The 19,863-nt window shown below is 42.8% G+C and overlaps 1 protein-coding gene across 8 annotated transcripts in view; it reads left to right on the forward strand.

The window, feature by feature from the left end:
- Window positions 1-19,863, forward strand: part of EPB41L1 (erythrocyte membrane protein band 4.1 like 1) — a 574,086-nt gene that overhangs the window by 493,462 nt on the left and 60,761 nt on the right. For 4 of the 8 annotated variants that reach the window (XM_078652087.1, XM_078652083.1, XM_078652085.1 and 1 more), the window contains one exon: window positions 1,415-1,516. The exons of 3 other annotated variants lie outside the window; for them this stretch is intronic. In XM_078652087.1, coding sequence (XP_078508213.1) covers window positions 1,415-1,516 — 102 coding nt within the window. Of the gene's footprint in view, window positions 1-1,414; window positions 1,517-18,636; window positions 18,733-19,863 lie in introns of all 8 variants that reach the window. One more of the 8 variants, XM_078652090.1, reaches the window with a different exon arrangement.

The following is a 19,863-nucleotide window of genomic DNA, read 5'->3' on the forward strand; positions in this document are numbered from 1 at the left end:
GTTTTTAGCTGTGACACCTGCCTTGAATTTTCTACAATCTGTATTAATTGCCTTGTCACGTAAAACCATCAGAAGGCCTATGAAAGCCCACAGAGCAATCTAATATGATGCAATGGAAGTCTTAGTTCTATGGAAGCAATGGAACTAATTCAAAAAGCCACTGTGGAATCGATGGAAATTTGCATGTGAATTAACAACGTTGACTTGAATCGTGCATGAAGCTTTTTTGATTACAATAGCATGAAAGCTTTAGCGATTAACAAGCATTCCTAATGTATTAGAATTGGCAATTTAAGCACAGGCATGGAAACTTTGAGGATTATTTTGCAAGGCTTGTCGGTGAGCATGAAGATCTCTGTATGAGCATGGACACTGCAGGAAAACATCTGATGATCTAAGAATGTAGGGGAAGCCTTTATAATTAACATGGAAGTTACCACGGTTGGCATGCCGGTGACTGTCCATCAGCATGTTAATCTTGGATGATAAACACATCAGACCTGCCTTGGAAACATGATGTTGAAGCGTCTCATGTGGTAGAGTTCGACCATTGACAACGTTGCAATGAATAAGCAAAATACTACTTCGAAGCTCACCTCACAGAGAGGAGGATATCAAATCCTTATAAGAAAATGAATTGTCTTAACTTGCATGATGGTTAAGCCAATTTAGGGAATGTTGTGAGAGCATTAAGTTATGTTTACCTTATGGTACGCTTTCCTGCTTGAGGGAGGAGGTGTCTATTTTTGCACATCCACCCTACTCACGTTATTAATAGGTATCATTCACACTGCTATTTTGCGGCACTTATGAGATTCCGCGTACCTACTTTTTTTACTGGATGGTTGTTTCTTAGGTACCTTGAGGAGAGTGCGGAGGTCCTCAATTCTCTCTGCATGTTCTGTAGGCAGACATTCATATTTTTCGCTGCATGCCCTTTAATCTTTTTTCACGTTAGGCACTTGTTTATAGACTTGGTCCTTCAAGACCTTATTTTCTTCAAAACTGCTGAAAGGTGAACAGGAGGACGTCATTCTTTTACCATTCCAGAATTGTTCCTGATTTCACAGTGCGTTCGCAAAGTTTTCACAGAACTCTTTGCTTGGCAAGAATACAGCATCATCTAAGAAAGATGGGACTTCCAATTGTCAAAACTTCTGGTTTTACTTTCTGTCAGTTGATACCAATTGGCTCAGACACTGTACAAAATATTAATAACTATCTAAATTCTGGTAGGAGGCCCCACGGCAGATGTTGACATTTTCCCTTCATGGATACTTAAATTACAGTCACTGTCAACGAAACTTTGTGGAGTTTGAGTCAGAACAATTGATAGATGTTGGTGTCTTTTTTCTCTCCTTTCTCTCCTCTCTTTTGGGTGTTTGGTATACTCTCCTTATATATGCTGGATCAGGGACTGGAAGAGGAGGAGGAAATCGACAACTTTGAACCTGAGTCGGCTGCACCATTAAACATGGAGACTTTATTGCAAAAAAGTCCCGTCTCTTCTCCTGAGGTTGTCAATATTTTGTTTTACTTGATTTGTTTCTTATTTAGTTTGGCTTATTTCCTGTCTTCCTACCAGTATCCTTCTCTTCCTTTTCTCTTTTTGATCTTTTTTTAAAGCATTGCTTAAAAGCATCATCCTTTATTTACTTCTCTGTGAACCCCACCTCTCTTTGAACAAAAAACTTGAGTCTCTAAATCTTCCATTAGACACAAGTTGGTGTCTCTCATTTTTGTTTCTCTCCAAGAATCTTTCTTCTAATTGCGATGACCAAGTAAGATTAAATGCAGACGTGCATTGAAAAAACAGTCCCCATTTCTGCCTCTTTTTGCAAATTTGGATAAGGGGCATGGCATACCTTGAAGAAAGTTAGATGCCATTAGGAGATTAGGAGGTGTGTGGAAGAGCTGGCGTCTTTTTTATGGTGGGCGGGCGATAGCATAGAAGGCTCCAATGATTTGACTCCCAAAAGTATGTATATCTCATCTGTGTTTCTGCAATCACAATAAGGTTTCTATGAAGACTATGAATCACCTTTTGTACCTTTACTCATAATTAATGGGCATCTACCTTGCACGAAGGTGCTGACTGTGCCAGACAGCCAGTTAATCAGGTCTGCATTTTAACCTCGTAATTCTGGAGTGAAGTGGTTCTCGTGATATAGCCCAGACTAAGGCCTTGTTTTGAAAACGTCAAGGTATTTTCCTTGCTGTAGGAAGGTGGCTACCTGACTATGGTTACCCCGGATTTTTTGCCTGTGTTTAGCTGTTTTTTTTGACTTAGTTGACCTGGTTCCCTGCTAATCAGGGCCCCAGGCCATCTGCTCTCTCTGTAAAATGGATTCCATGTACCCTAGGTACATACCACAATTGGAAATGGACTCCTTGTCAGCCCCTGTATAATGCACTATAGGTGCCCAGGGCATAGGGGCCACCAAGGCCTACCAGGGGCTGCAGCATATCTTTTGCCACCCCTGGCTGGTTCTTAAATTGACACAACTGGCTGATCACTCAGCTGGGGTAAGGTGGTGTAATCACCCCTTGCTTAGATATAGTATACCTATATCTAAACCTATATCTGGACACATGTAAACCTGTGAGCCACTCCTATAGAAGGCCTCATCAATCCTGGAGGCAGAGTGCGTGGTTTTATGTGAGATGGAGCTCTAGCATGAGCTGAGCCTGTCTGCAGCTGTCGGGAACAACTCCCTAAGCTGTTTCAGGATAATGCCATACCATATACTCTTAAGTGCCTTATAATCCTCGCGGTTAAATAGCAACTTTGGTTTGGCTTTATCAAAACATGTTGTGTAAGGTGTCATACGATTTGGAATACCATCCCCTCGCCAGTTCTGGCGACGGGGATGGCATTCCACCCCTCTAGAGAGGTAAGACATGTTGCTTTACTTAAATGCGGGTAATTTCTCCAAAGACCTTAAGATCCACAAAATGGATGCCTCTGCCACAGACAAATGTCTGGACCCCTGCAGTTGACCGAAACTCAACCAAATGGGTCCTGGACAAAGGGTTTCCTGTCACAGGAGGGTGTCACCGCCCTCCAGACAGGAGATAGTGGATTGTAGCAGGGAGGTTTGAAAGAAACCAGACACTGCTTGGGGCGCACAAGGCTGCCCCTTGCATAATCCGGCCAAACCGGTTCTGGGGCACTCCAGCCCTCGTGCCAGGGCGGCCTGGATCAAAGGAAGGGGGTGTATCCACCCACTTCCTGGGTCCCACCCATAGGGGGGGACCTAGCAGGTAATCACGCCCCCCAGATTCGAATAAGAGTGGGAGCAGTGCCAATGCACATCAGATTTCCTGGAAGAAACATTTGAAACGAAATTCTGTACCCTTCGCCCTCCATCTCAACGTGGAAGCCCGAAGAATCTCCCTTGTGGTCAAGGAGTGACCACCCTGCAGCAGCAGGCACCATCCAGCCCTCGACGTCTACTTAGTTGCAGTTCCCGCCGGAACTCGAGCGACTGAGATCGACGAGATCAAGCCTGCCTGCCTTCTAACAGCCCGATCCACAGTCCCTGCAAAGCTGAGACCCGTGGAGGCGACCGGAAGCGTGGGGCACGCCATCTTGAATTGACCACGAGACGCTGACCGTGCAGCCCACGAGTGACCCTCGAAGCTGTGCACCGGGGTTTGAGAAGCCCCCACCCTGAGCTACTCCTGAGCCGAAGTTCAGCCCTCCACACTCGACGAGTGCTGCGTGGGGCCCTTCTGCTCTATTTGGCTCAACGCGTTGGCCCGGTCACTTGCCAGCTGGCTAGTGGTCCCTGTGCCGACGAAACTACTAAGAAGACTCGTGAATCTGGTTGCTCCAGATCCACACCAGCTCCCCTGAAAAGGAGCCCCGACTCTGACCTTCCTGGTCCGAGTGAGAAGCAATCTTCCGATCCCGCGTGGATTGCTCTTGCCAAGGCTTGTTTGCTCCAAACTTGAAGCCGACTGCACCGACGGTGAGAGCCTGCGTGGGACAGATCGTGACCTGCTCCTGGACGTCGCAGATGCCCCAGAGCCCACGTGACAGCGGAGAGAAGCTCCTCGACGACCACCTGATTGCGCCCGACATTGCCTGGTTCCGTCCTGGTTCCACCCTGGTCACTGCTGAGTGACCCAGACTCTGTCCCCTCTGCTTTCAGGTACTCTTCGACTTGAGTCCACCCTTGGACTCCACCGGACACTTCATCTTTAACCCGCCTGCAGCCCTTTCAGCTTCAAGCACCAAGAGCCTGCGTGTCAGAACCCGACGCCACTTCGACCCTGTCCACCCACTTCCTGTGGGTGAGGTAACTTTGCTCCGCCGGTGTTCCCACACTGGTGCACACCTCTAGGGTCTGTGTGTTAAGTTTTGTTCCTCTAGGTTCAGCGGAAGTGTCCTTTAACTTTAACTTTACAACTTTTACGCACCATTGGTTAACATTGGTGCATGCGTGCGCTTTCCGCACATCTCCCGAATCCCGAGGGCCATTCCCGACTTCAGCATTGCTTGTCCTGACTGCTCCCAGCGATTCTCTAGGCCCTAGGCCTAACCACTGCTCGAGTGGCATCTCTTATACCACTTGTTTAGTATATGGTTTGAGTGGCCCCCTGCCCTCATCCATAATTGTGCAACTTTGTATGTTTAAACAGTGCTTTTGATTTAACGCTTGTGCCCCTTTATTCATAAAGAATACTGGGGATTGTTTTTAGTAATAAATACATATATTTTTATAATATATACTTGTGTGGTGTCCTTTCATTTGGTATTACAGGATTGTATGTGGTAAAACAGCTCGCTTAACACGACCTCTTAAGTTAAGCCTTTAGGCTGCTTAGTCCATGCTACCCCTAGGATAGCTTGTCTAATAAGGTTGACTTACAACCAGACACCATAAGGGATTGTTTGGTCTGATAACAGGTGGTTCCAGAATTGGAAACATCACCTATCAGGCCAACTTCTCACACTTGCGTTGCTTTTGAGGCTAAATCCTCCCCTTTTCATAGGTGAACCTGATTACATTTTGTGTGCTATCTCTTTCGCAGCTGCTCAACAAGATGTTTTTTTTTGCCTCAATGAGATCATGCAATAATTCACAGAATTAATAAAAAATTAAAAGGAATACGTTTGCCACAGATGAAAGACTGGTTAAGGATGTTACACTTCAAAGCAGACCCTGTTCTTTGTCTTATGAAGTCTTTGAATTTGAAGATGAAATGTTGAATGTAGTCCTAGTTTAGGACACAAGCATCACCATGCCATGCACTCTAGGACGCATCCGACAGAGCTGCATGGACAACCACTGGAAGAGGTGGCTTTGTGACGATTGGTGATCTGGCCGAGGCTTCTTGATATTACCTTCTCGATTTTCCAGACTACAACCAACCTGACTTAGAGGCAATTCTTAGATACGAAGCTTGAAAGTGGGCAAGCTCTTTTAGTGTTCCTGTTGTACATGCCCTGTGTGCAAGACATTTTTTTTTTTCAAATGCTTCATTTACCCCAACTTTCTGTCGGTATTCTGTTCACTATGGATGGTCGGCACCTGTTTACAAGAACTAGAAAACAAGCTAGTGCATTCCCCTACATTTTTGTATCTGTTTTTATTGATTTGCTGAACCATACATCACAGTGGTCCACATGTACTAAAGACTAAGCAATTTGTGGCCAATATTTTTGCAACCAGGGTGGAATTTTACAAAGCGACCCATGAACTGATTGGTTGGTTCACAAAATTCGGAATTGTAGTCGATCGCAATCTGACCTACCTCATCAATATTCATGAGCTAGGTCACAAATTGAGACCCAGTACGATTGAATGCCATTTTTGGAATGGTGCCCTGCAGGCATCAACAGGCCACTATGTCTGTGATCGCATGTTGATACGTTCTTTTCACATGCAGCCTGTTTTCCACAAGGTAAAATGGGATGCTTTTTAAAACATTTAGGGACATGGGCTTTTGTTGCAGTAGTCCCCCCACTTTTTACCAGGTATTTGATTAAACTTTGACTGACGTGCACTGGGTTCCTGCTAATAAGATCCTCAGTGCCAGTGTTTTTTCTGTCAAAACAAGATACCTAGTCACTTGATCCCGTGACAAGGCCTTTAGCCCCCATGCTAGTTCCTAGTAAGTGGTACCTTTGGTAACTAGGGCATAGCTACTAAAGAGGTTCCATAAGAGCTGCTGCACATCTTGTGCCACTCTAAGGGACTCAACGCCAAACTCATGTAGACTGCTACTGCAGGGTGCGTGACAAGATGCCCCAAAAAGTGAAAACATGACATGACACACTTGTGTGCCATGTCCCCTAAGTACTACATGTAATATTTGTAAGTCACCCCTACAGCAGGCCTTACAGTAAGGCAGGGTGCATTATAATACATGTGAGAGTTTCACTGCATGAGTAGATATGTCTTTGTGCTGGCCAGCTCCATTACTGACAGTACAAGTGAACGGCAAAGCCATTTTAAGGTATATTCTGGCAATTGGTCAAAATGAGTTTCCTAGCTACATGATAGCTTCACTGAAACTAGGGATGTTTGGTATCAAACATCTCGTATTAATAAATTCACACTGATTCCAGTGATGGATTTATCAATACATGTCAACATAGAGGGACCCGCTGAAAACCTACCAACTGCTGATGTACTGACTGAGTGGTTTCCGACGACAAGTTTCTGACCCTCAGGGGTAAGGGCCTTTGCTATCAGGAGTTAAGGAAAAAAGCCTGCTCTGGCAGAGGTTGTTTATATCCCTTCCCACAGGATGACCTGCAAATTAACATTCCAAAGCAGGGAGCTTCAAAGAGCCCACTGCCTTTTGTATGCGAAGCTGGCTTCTGCCACAGGAGAGGACGCTGACCTCCCCACCCACTTCCCTGGGCAATGTGGTACCAGTACAGGTGGGAAAATTAGCTATGCAGGAGGTGTGTTGCACTTTCAGACTGGACACATCTCTAGGGTGACCAGCTGAATGTGAATGTAACTTTAGAGATTCCACCATCTTGTGTGTGGTGGAATTAGGAATTCTGGGGCTCGTTGATGCCCCTCCTCAAAGAAGGTGGTCAATTAGGGGGTGCAGTGACCACAGTACTTCAGATTTCTATGGAAAAAAACAAAGAAATGGACAAATAAGAAGACTTCTGAACCGAGAACTGAGGAGCACAACTGACTTGGTGCCAACCCTGCCTGTCTGCTGCACTCGACATTCTTGGAGCAACTGATTCATCCTGCCACTATGCAGACCTCAAGAAACCCAGAGGGCTATCAGTGCTTTGCCAGTTGCCAAAGGAACTCCCTTGGAATAAAGGAGCTTATTCCCCTGCACCTACAGGCAACAAAGAAGCAAGACCCGGTACCCCGACCTGTCGCCTACAGAGTCTACCAAGCAGCAACCAAGGAAGAGTTAGCAGTGCTTGTACAGGTCAGATCCGTCCTCCCTCCAAGTGTGGGTACACCAGGACCAACCTGAGCTGCACAGTGCCAGTCCCTGGGGTACTGGACCCCTCGCAGCAGCCAAGGCTTGTTGTGTCTAGCCCGGACACCAACTCCAGGGAAGACCAACCTGCACATCGAGGGACTTCCGTGACAGTGAGACCCACATCAAGAGTGGCCTAGCTGCCCTTTTTGCCCCTCTGCAGCAAAACCAAAGACCAAGAGTGAGTCTGCAGCCGCCGCCACCGGACGACTTAAAGCACCCATGCACCCGCACCCCAGAGCCCGAGTCAAAGGGAGGTGAGGGTGCCTATGGGGTATCCAGATCCACAAGAGCTAAACCTGCCGTTGGGTTTGCCAAGACTGGACTTCCAGTCGCCCTCTACAGCCTCTTTCTGCAGACCCCCTCCAACCACGAGAGACTGCAGCACCGGATCTGACACCAAAAGACACCTCTGCACCCGAGCCCCACAGCCTGAGGAGAAATAAACCAAGGGTGTCCCTGCATGCCTGAGGATGTTAAGGGTCAAGCCCCCCGAGGGTTCCCCTGGACTGGTCCCCCAGTCCCAGCTTGCAGTCTCTCTCCGACCAGACCGTTTCCCCATTGAAGTGAATGGGACACCCGATGGTGTGACACACCTCTCCACCCAGGCGACCCAGAGCCTCCCGAGGTGACCTGTTGGAGTGGCCTTGGACCTTGTCCTATACTCACCCAGCTTATGTTCCAGAGAATAGTCCCGTAAGTCGTTGTAAAGCGCCTGAATGCAGTATATATGTTTTTCTCCCTAAGGATAACATTACCGCACCAGAGATTGCACTAAGTGTGAACTTTTAAAATCGATAAAAATGCATAACTCAAAAAGTACTTACCTCATTCCAATGATCTTGGTATCTAAATTCATATAAAAATGTGTTTTATTTTTATAAATTGGTCTCGAATTTCTTTATTGAGTGTGTTTCTCACTTGCTGTTTTTGTGTGTGTAATAAATGCTTAGCACAATCCTCTGATAAGCCTAACTGCTCACCCACACTACAACAAAAGAGAGCATTTGTGGTGTCATTTGCGCCACTGTCAGTCCTTTGGAGTTTGCCTGGACTCTTTAAACAATGTACCTCTTTTTGGTCCAAATTATAAAGAGCCAACTTCCTACAAAAAGGAAATGAAAAGTTTCATGAAGTTTTGTAGGAGGAAGCAGTCGTCCTATGGACCACTGCCTACTCCTATAACTGTTTTTGTCAGCATAATAATTCCTTGGAGGAAGAACAGACGCAGATCGTTCTGAAGCACTCAACTTTGATTCTTGGCTGCTTTTACAAAGTGAAGGCTGTAGCCCAGGACTCCAACCGGCGGGTGGATTTCGTGTGTTGCTGTGGCATCACCCATGTTTAATACTCCAACCTAATGATGGAGAAATTAAGCTTTTCCAATTAGGAAGAATTCTCACTAATGATGCATTGCGACTGAACCAAACTATTTGAATTAGCATGTTGGAGATCAATATTGGATCCCCACTACGTCTTGACTTTTTGGCTGTCAACCCCTCCCTTCATAGTCCTGAGGAAGACCCGCAGTGACGCTTACCATTCCGCGCCATGTCCAGGGTTGAAACTTCAACACTTTCCCCTCACACATGTCTACACAGTTTTCTTGACCAATAATCAAACAGTAATGGGTCTTGCATTACATGTGTTAAATAACAAGACAGGACAGAAATCTAACAATTCTTAAAGTTTATGTCACATATGTATGTTTTGTATATAGAGAACTGTTCTCATCACCAGTCACCACATGTCACCTCACAATAGTCACCTTAGTATTTTCGCAATTTATTTGTATTTGTGAAAGCCATTTAATATTCAATACTTCTTGAAAAATATAAGAGTAATTCAACTATCCCTGCGTTTTCTAGGTATCGTCTCTATTGAATGTAAAACGTATTAAATCGCTTTTTCATTTATTGTGTTAAAGGAAATGTGAAACACATTTTCTCTTGTATTGAATATATTTATCACAGCAATTGTATCGCCCAACAGGCTCAATTGTTTTCTATATTATCTATTTGTATACATTCGTCTCGGAATTTCTTTATTGAGTGCGTGTCTCACTTACTGTTTTTGTGTGTGTAATAAATGCTTAGCACGATCCTCCGATATGCCTAACTGCTCACCCACACTACAACAAAAGAGAGCATTTGTGGTGTCATTTGTGCCTCTGTCAGTCATTTGGGGTTTGCCTGGACCCTTTACACAATGTACCTCTTTTTGGTCCAATATATAAAGAGCCAACTTCCTACAAAATGGAAATGAAAAGTTTCATAAAGTTTTCTAGGAGGAAGCAGTCGTCCTATGGACCACTGCCTACCCCTAAAACTGTTTTTGTCAGCATTCACAAAGGCGGAGGGGTCCCTTTGAGGCCCCTTCCTGTTTGAGAATGGGTTATCATTACCTTTGTGGGGCTAGGAAAATAATAATATTTTGCGACCGGAGTTTGGTTGCAAAACATTACTACATCACATTGCGAATCGCTGTTTGTAAGGGACGACCTAAATACCCCCTTTCTAAATAGTGTTTCACTATGTACATCTCATACCGAAATTATGATTCACTAAAGTGTTACTGAATTACTATTTGGTTTTTGTACATATCAGACATGATTTTGCAGTCGGAAAGGCTCATATTTAAGGAATCGGAGCCTTTGCGACAGCAGAATACCTTAGTACATCTGTCCCTTAGTTATGCCCCTTCAAGAAAATATAATCTAGTGACAGTCTTTATACTATGCCAAAGTCATGCGGGCACAGACAGCAGTCCACCATATTCTACTGTCCCTATATTTCAGTAGAAGATAGTACTTTACTCAGTATGGATGGAAGATCAACAGGTGAATGTAGCTTGACAAGGTAAGCATATTTTTTTATTAATAACAGTTTATTGCCCAGTGCGACCTGTTCTGCTAAGTCAACTCAATGACAATTTTGCTGACAAACATCTTGCCATTCACCAAGACATTTTCATGACCTCTCAACACTTCTGGAGCAGCAACTCTATATTCTAAAACACAGACAATGGTAGACTTAGTCAAGGACCTAGGCTTCATTTTATAAAACTGCTTCACTGATCCGGCATACGATAAACTGAACCATATCTATGAGGTGCAGTTTTCATGGCAGTATCTGTCATGATTCTTGAGTACTGCCTCTAGCCCTACTTTGCTTCACTGCAAAGAAGACAGTCGTACTCCCGCTCTCCTACCAACCTCTGCATACGTTGATGAATCCCAGTCCCCATTTTTAACTTACACCCTGCTGACTACTCTGCAGACCTTTAGTTGTGATTTGTCTTTCTAAAATCTGAAAATGTCACCATTCTGGTGGACAAGAACCAACGTAGGCGTATGCTCTTTTGTGACATGTACAGCCACTCACAAGATTCTGCCCAGTTCCACTTGGATTCATGCATTTTCAATGTATCACTTTTCTGTAGACAGCATCCCTCAGTTCCACTTTTATGGAGGCTATAGTGAGAGCATTCTGTATGTGAATCACTATAGCATTTATTCGATAACACACAACATACCAACCTCTAAAAGCTTAAATAGTTGCCGTTTTACTGATTTATACCCACAGATCTTCAACGCCTTAACTTCATTATGAGGGTCAATCCGTACCTGAATGCTATGTCCAGCATGGCTTGAACCAGGGCGTGTGTTCAAAGTCAGAAAAGGACCAAGATACAGGGCACAGGGTGTTCCCAAAGGCCAACCCTTGTGTCCAGTGCCCTAATGCATACCCAAGAGGCTTTCCAAGATGGAACATTGGATCCTTGTACATTGCCCATAGGGCACTGATGCTGTCTGTGCCCTGTGAATCCATGCGCTGGGATACTGGGGAAAGAGTGCAATTGGCAGGTTATACAACAAATAATAAAGTGAGGGGAAGTCTTGTTATTAAAAGAGCAATTCAGCTACACTGCTAGCAAGGTCTCTACCAGACAGGAACACTAACAACCCAAGGCCAGTTTCAACCTATCTGCGCCTGCGTCTCATTATTGAGGTGGACCTTGAATCCTATAATGAGTAGGAAACACGTCTGGATATACATGCTGCACTTAGAGCTTCTGCTGCAACAAATAGCAATGTAAAGTGTCAATAAATCTCAGCAACTGGCGATCTTTCAGGCTGCATTCCAGTGCATCATTTTTTACTACAGTGGCTTTCTAGACAGAGTACAGAAAGAAAATCAGTCTTGTGCTGCTCTTTGGGACCAGCCCAGCACAAGTGACAAACGATGATCCAACCAGATAGGAACAAAAGCAACCCAGTAGTGGAGAATATTTTAAGCATTTTTTTCTTTGTTGTAGTGGGAACTTGAGGCAAGGGTTAAGGCAACTAGTAGGCAATTTTTAATTTGTACTTTAGAGACCTCGAGTACAGTTACAAACCAGTCAAATAAAAAAAATCCTTAAACATTCCCTTAACAAGCTTCAACTGAAGGTTCATTATTGTGACAATCCAAAAAAATAAAACCACTTATATTGGCAAGTTAATTTTTTCTTCAAACATCAGACACCAGTGATATGCTCATGACATGGCAGATGATGTTATAAATTACTTGATCAGTAACCTCACTTGTGACAACAACTACAGTCAGCAAGTACGGGTTCATGAAGATTACTGAGAGAAAAAGCTGCAGTTTCACTGATTTCCTCATGAACACCATTCCAAGACTTTAATGTGAACCTATAGTTGCATCTTTGAGGCAGAATCATTCCTGCTCACCCCTAATATATTATTTTGAGCACCTTATATTTTTGATGTCCTCTTCAGTGAAATTTTATTTTTTAAACCATATATCTTCCTTATCTATCATTTAATGCAGAGACAAAAATCCGTCAATGACAACTCAATTATTTGCTCAGCCACATATACTTGGTTTCTAGATAATAAAGAATGCCCCTTGATGCTTACAGTACCATGTCTCTCTTTGGTCACAATGTTTACTTCCCTCATGTTGTCCTCCTCCTGAATTCTGTTGCCCGCATGTATCCAATAATTTTAACCAATATCCCACCATGAGCTCCCTCTTTTATGTGTGATGGATCCAGTTAATGTATATTAGCTCCAAGTTTTCTTAAACACGGTCCCTTCAAAATTGAAGTATATAGAGGTCCGGATTCGACCAATAACACGTTTTAATGTTGTTGATCATCTAACCTAGACTTTGCTAACAAGTGTGCACCAACCTCGTCCATTCAACTTCGGTATTGGTGGCTAATGCCCTGCCCCAGTTTTTTAGACTCTGAAATGGCTGGCACGTACCATGGACGCCTACAAAAAGAACTAGAAAATGAGACTGACTGGCAAGTTCTCCCGCCACAAGTACACACCCATGTTTTGATAGAAAACGTAATGAGCATGTTTAACAGTATCAGTTTCAATGCCATTCCCTTGCTCCCCTCTACTTAGCTGACCATCCACCACATGGGGGACTACTAGAGTTTCCCTCCTAGATTCTGGATAGAAAGCACCGCTGGTAAAAGTCCACCAGGATGTTCCATAATAAATGCCCTATTGACTACCTAGTGAAATAGTATCACGGTCAATGTTAATATGTTTCAATTTATAGATATTGTATAGAGTTTTCATCGAATTATTTGATATAAATTGTCCTTTTGCATATTTCTAATGCTAAAGCATAGGTTGCCCATAGTTTACGCCATGCCTTAAATGTTGATAATTATTAGTTCCTTGTACATCACAATCTTCTTTTAACAATATGCAAGAAAAGATCAAGGATTTATGGTTGCTTATTATTCACATGCGTCTGTCTTTGTGTAACTGCATGTCGTCTTCCAGCAGCTAAATGCAAATTTTCCAAATGTTCTTGTGATCTCCTTAAACACCTGCCAGTTCTTTTTTGTGTGCCAATTTTAATAAATTGACAGCTTCATATTTACAAAATGTCTCTTCTGCAAAAAATGTATTTTAGAACTGAAATCGTCAATGAGTGTATATTATGGCTTAATTCTACAGACCCACTAGTGGCAGAAGCTGTTTCTACTCCCAGGGTTTAACCCATTTTGTTGAATTTTTCAGTTTTCAGAGGTTCTTATTTTTAAGGAGTTCATGTAGTCATCATAGACTCTTGTACTAGGAGTGTTTCAAAATTATATCAAAAGGAAAAGCCCAGGCAGTAACCTTAGGCTGACATAGAAAGTCATGCGCCTTTATAAGGTCCTGTAAAAAGAGCCAGAGATCAGATTAAAGACAAGTTGCTCTGATAATAGGTAACTTCCCAAAAGGTCGTAGAACTGTTACATTTCAGTCTATCAAGAAAACTACTGACAGCATCATACACCATGGTGATGGGTTAGGAAGTGAGAGGTTGCAAACGATTGTGTGTACGAGGCAGAGGCAAAAAGGTCTAGGTCTATGGACAAACTAGACAATTTCATATGGGCTGGCGCTTTGTAGTTTATGCCTAGTGACAACTTTTAGCTGTGGTGTGGACATCTAATGTGGACATTACCAGTACTTACCCTGGGCTTTGGGTGAGCCCATTGCTCACCATAGATTGCTTTCTTGTCAATCCGATTTGCTTGCTTCTCCCTCGATGGCTTCTTTTCTCTGTTTCTCCCCTTGAATATAGTGTCTTTACAATTAATTGGGCTAGAGGATTTGTATCTTTTCACTGCTCATACTCCGGAAAACTCCTTTTTTCTTTCACTCTTAATCCTCAGCGGGAGTGCTGGTCATTTTTTTTTTGCTCTCTCTCCCATGTGCTCTTTTGCCCCCTGCACTCTCATCAGCCTTGCCCATTGCTTCCCTGACCTCTTTGTCTTTTTTAAATCTTTTTATATGCCTCCACTCAGCTTTTCCATGGCTCTTCCAATATTCTATTGCTCTTCCTGCTCAGTGGTATGTTTGTTTACCACCAATCCCCGGCCATACCACATTTTCTCCTCTGCCGTTTCCTGTCTCATCCTTTTTTCTTTTTTTTTATAAATTGTTTTGGAAGGCTCTTAGCCGCTGGGCTTCTCCTTTCTCCAAAGGTGTCCTTTCCATCACATTTTATTAATTTGTTTAAATTTACCTCTCCAACATTAGCGGTCACCATCTTGTAACAATAAATTAAACAAACAAATGTTGGCACCTTCATGACGTATGTGTGGTCATGCGTGGTGACACATATATATCGTATACATCGTTATTTCTGCTCTCTGAAACATCATGAAGCATATGTGTGAATGCATGAGATACCATATCAATGTACCCCTAATCACTGATATATCGCATCAGCATTTCACTCTTTTTATATTTTTATCCCATTGCTGATCACGGCAGCAATAAACATTATTTTTTGCTGAAAAGCATTGGCAAAAGCCAGTGCCAAAGCCAATGGATCTGCACTGACAAAGCCAAAAGGCTAGACCAATTGGGTTGTAGCAGCATTAGTCTCATGTAGGCAGGCAAGATTTCTGACATGTATTTCTATACCCTATCTCCATAAGCATTTGCAAGATATCAGCCTATTGTATTATCTCCTAATTTCTTCACATACTAGCCCACGCCTGTATACAAAGAAAGGAGCGCAGGGCCATCATTCATACCTTGAGGGGGCTGAGTGAAGAGATTCGGCCGTTTGTGAGAACAGGCTATGGCATAGCTGACTATTTCTCCCAGAGTGATTTGGGAAGAATTGATTACTTTATGAAGATCAGGGAATCACCTGGCTCTCCAAGTGATGTGTGTATATCATTGACCCTCTGACTAAAAAGATGGTCTGAAACGAACCACTCACTTGCAGTGACTAGAACATGCCTAGGCAGTATCTTCATGTGTTCAATGAAGATGTGTTTATCAAGGAGATCAGAAACTGATGAGTGAGGCGATTTTCAACAAAGTAACATATGAGATGCAGTTGAGCAAAATGTAAAAATACCAAAGTGAAACATCATTAATGTGTGTTTGCCCATTGGCACCTCTCCTCTTGAGTACTGTTTCTGCAAATATATTCTTCGTGCTCTAGTAAAGTTATATTATATCTGAAATATGCAACAAATAGGTGTCAATGACAATATACATTCATACAAGTTCATAGTCTGTTCCTAATGCACCTCTTTGTAAATATGTATCAGTGTGTGGTGAAGCATGTCTCCAGTATAAAAAACTGTTTGTGCTCCTAAAACCGATGCTCTAGAGTCTCGAACATGTCTAACATTCTTTAAATTATATGCTGTAATGAAAGCCATGGCTACTTTCCACTTCAAGGGCTATGTACTCTTTATACATGTATAAGATAATCCTGAGAGGAACATGAGATTCTAACACATAGACTTTCATCAGTTGTTACCGTGAGGTTGGAAACTTTTGTTTTGCTTTCGAAAATTTGAAACATGATTTTAAAAAGGTGATATGTGCTCCTGCTCTTTCTTACGATCAGTCCTGCAGAAAGTGCTTCATTCAGGGTGCCAAAGATTTTGGTGCGATAATGCAACACCCATTAAATATGTATACTCCTGGAGCAGCCTTCATTGCGGTGATATCCCCTCCCCCCCCCCATGAATCTTATTTTTTCATCTCTTAACCACAGATTTCCAGTAGCATTAGGGTTTTGTGCACTGATGCTGCAGAATGTGAAGGGGAAATTGGAGGTGGGGTAAATTCCAAAATCATCTCAGTCCTGATTCGGGATTTTACCAAACTACAGATTGGAGACAACTGTCAGGGTCTAGTCAAGATTTGTAACAAAGGATTTCTGGTAAAAGCCATGTATAGAATTTGGTTCCAGTTCAGACTTAACTCCGAGTTATTCTTTTTAGATAATTGTTAGTATCAGGTTGAATAAGAAATATAGACATTACTACTAACGTAAGCCCGCAAAGGCCTTGATGTAGTGGAATCAACAATGGTGTTTCAAGAAGCAGGAGTTCCAAACTCGGATGCCATCTTGCAATTTGATAGTTTTTTATGAATGTTTACAGAGCTACACCCGTGTCATGTAACTATCAATGTGTCCATGCAGCAATGCATTGGAATTGGAATGCATGTCTAGTCTTTGTTACTAAGTCTGTTGCTTTGCAGAAGCAATCTGAAAAAAAAACTTTCACCATTTGTCTGTTTTCAGATTTGATGCTAACTTTTCTTGCTCCAATTGAAATGCAGGATTCTGGCCGCTGGGTCTTTGTCGAGACTCATGTACCCAGCTTTGGAGAACATATTCAAAAGGATATTGAGAAAAAAGAGCCTTGCGAGGGTACAGCTCAGGAGAAGACAAGTGAGCGCCTGTCAGTGATGGAAATTACTCATGAACAACATGAGAAAGGACTACTAAAGGAAGACCATGATAAACTACTCGGTTCAGCAAAGCAGAAGGAAGATCATGAAGTTTCTAAGGGTACCCGTTACCCAGATCACGCTGAAATTCACATCATGTTTGGAAAAGATTCAGGCAGCAAAGAGAATTTTGAAAAACCTAAAATGGAAGCAAAACGCCAGCAAACCCCTAAGAGAAGAGACCAGAGGTATAGGGAAGAGAGAGTAGTGGTGTTAATCACTAACCAAGAGCAAGGGATGTGTCAGATGGAAGACATAGCAGGAGCAGGTTCCAAAATGGCAGAGAACCAAGATCAGGTGGTAAACAGGCAAGAAAAGGCAATGCTTGAAAGACCAGATTCCCCGACAATTAAGGTGGTGACAGATCACAGTAATGGAAAAATAATAACTGAGGATCTGGAATCTAGTATGTGCACTTCAAAATTGGATGATGAAGCTAAAGATAAAGAGTCTAGTTTGTATTCTTCTACCAAGAACTTGAAAGACAGTCCTTGCAGTGAATTGCTTGGTGAATTGGGGTTCAGTACCTCATTACCAACAATGACAAATAGTGAGACGCATAAAAAGGAGAAGGATAACATGAAATCCTTGAATGGTAGTGAGCGCTTGGAAAAGATAGAAATACATGAACATATTGAAAGAAAGAAGACTTTCATTTGTGTTGTTCCTGAAACAAATAAAGAACAAAAGGATTTGGAGAACAAGAAGATATCTAAGATGCTTCTTGGAACTGGAAGCAATAAAAGTGCACATAAGTTAGGAGAGTCTCAAAATACCTCATTTTCTTTAGAGGAACCTGCTTCTCAGACAGAAACTGTTGAGGGCTCTGAGATCATGAATGGTAGAAAACTGCAAGCAGAACTAACTGCAAAGACTTTGACGGCTCATGCAGAATGTACAACTTACCCCTTTGATCAAGTTGAAGTGGAATGCTTGCACAACCTAGAAGATGAACAAATTACTGTGGATTTCAAATTTAAAGACCACAAGGAAAATGCTCCAGTTGTCTCTGTGTCTACTGAGCAAGTGGAAGCACGGAGTGATACAGTGGTCGATGAGCCATCAAAGGAGGTAGATACAGAAGATCATTTGGACGCACAGAGTTGCTTCAAGCATCAGTCAACAGAAGAAGTTGCAGATGGGAAATCAAAGCTTCTTGAGAAAACACTAGCCATGGATTTCTTAACCATCCAACAAGGAACCACTGACAGAGAACCATCTCAAGACGAAAGCTTCCAAGAGGGCAGTTCTGCTGGGTCTGAACACGAAGGGGAACCAGGAGATGAACTTGCATCTCCCGACTCCGGATGTGAAATCACGCTGACAGAAGCAGTGGTAACTTGCAAACAACCCTCTCAATGGAAAGTTCACAGCATGTCCGCACTGCCGCTTATTTCTTTTTGTATTCTTCATCACAAAAAAGTTCAACATATTCATTGGCCACTACACTAAAGAGATGGTTGCTTCGCATCACTGTCTGAATGCTTCGTGTATTGTCACACAGCTGATACCTACACACAGAAATGCAAACCAACCAGTACATTGCTTTTTTTTGTGATCCAGGGGTTTGTCCCTTACAGTTTCGACCATGAATGCAAACCTGGCATATACGCAGCATGCAAAGGAAAGAGCCAAGGAGTCTGAATATTTACGTACCCAACTTTGCTTTTGGCCTGTTCCATTACCCGCAAATATTAATTTTACTCCCTGTCTTGCTTTGCCTGTGAAGTTCCCCTTTGCCCATCCCCAATGTTCCCTTGCCATAGGCTGGGCATTGAGATCGCTTTTGAGCTGCTCTGCAAGATGCTCGTGCAACACCCTTACTCTAGCTTACTTGTGCACCTTAAGACTAATACTTTTCTCTGATTCAGAGCCAGCCTCAGGAGCCCGCATGGGAGGAATTCTCTGGTCCAACAATAAAATCTACGCAGATGGATGAAAGCATAAAGATCCCATTGATCTCTCAGGTCTCAATGTTTTTATTAACCAACTCTAACCACGGTTCAAGCGCCTAACCAAATCTACTAAGAACTGCCTCTTCTAAATCTCTTCCCCAGCTCAGTACTGCTGTCTGTATTCTTTCAGGCTGTTTTAAATTTCATTCTCAGACTGCACCTCTCAATTTAATTCATTTTAATTGACTTGCTTGATCAACGTGGCAAGATGTGCCAAACATTTCAATGGCATTAAAATGTCTTAAAAGAAATGAAGGCTATCTGGAACTGTTATACTATGAGTGTAAACTGTAGAAAATAACTTGATGTGACCTATTACCGCCAACGTGTATCCTCTTGACAATGGAATCTAATTTGAATGAGGATGCCGTCATGAGTTCGGAGAGGTCTGTGACTAAATTGAGATGTGCCATCTGTATTCAAATTTGGCGCATGATCATACACTGACATGCAGTTCTGTTCATAAGCAAAACACAATCATTAAAACCCCATCCACACTTAGGAATTGAAGTCCTGCGAGTGAAGGACTGCATGGCATTAGTGCATGACTTTGGATCATTGCAAGGAAATTTGAGAGGTGTGTGTCCCTTTTGCGAGGAGCTTGCTGATGAAGCATCTTCCACCCTTGTGCTATGAACTTGCTGTCAATTCCACTGATTTATGGAGATTTCTTATTTTGATCACTCTCGATGTGAGGTAGGGGCACACTTTGGTTCCAATGAGCAAAAGTTTTGACGTTTCTCAAAAAACTTCTCTAGCTACAGGCTTTCGGATTGCCCTGACCCAAAATAGGCAAATAGGCAGCCAAGATACAAAGGCAAGCACTTGGAATTTGGAATGTGCAGGTTAGCTGATCAGAATGAAATGGATGGGATGTTTGCTATTAAGGTTGAAAATCTGCATAAATAAAAAGACCCTAAATATATGCTTTCAGAAATACACTTTTTCAATACCTTTTTAACTAGTTGCTTTGCATGATCAGATGGAGCCTGACTTTACTCGTGGTCAAATCTGCAGTGGCTCCTGCTTGTTTCGGAAGGGACCAAATATTATTTTATTAATAGCTGCTAGAGGAATATTTCTTGGCATTCAAGCAAATGCAGAGATACAAGCTACACCTGGTATACTCCTTTTTATGAACTC

Source organism: Lissotriton helveticus, chromosome 7, assembly GCF_964261635.1.
Source record: "Lissotriton helveticus chromosome 7, aLisHel1.1, whole genome shotgun sequence".
NCBI lineage: Eukaryota > Metazoa > Chordata > Amphibia > Caudata > Salamandridae > Lissotriton > Lissotriton helveticus.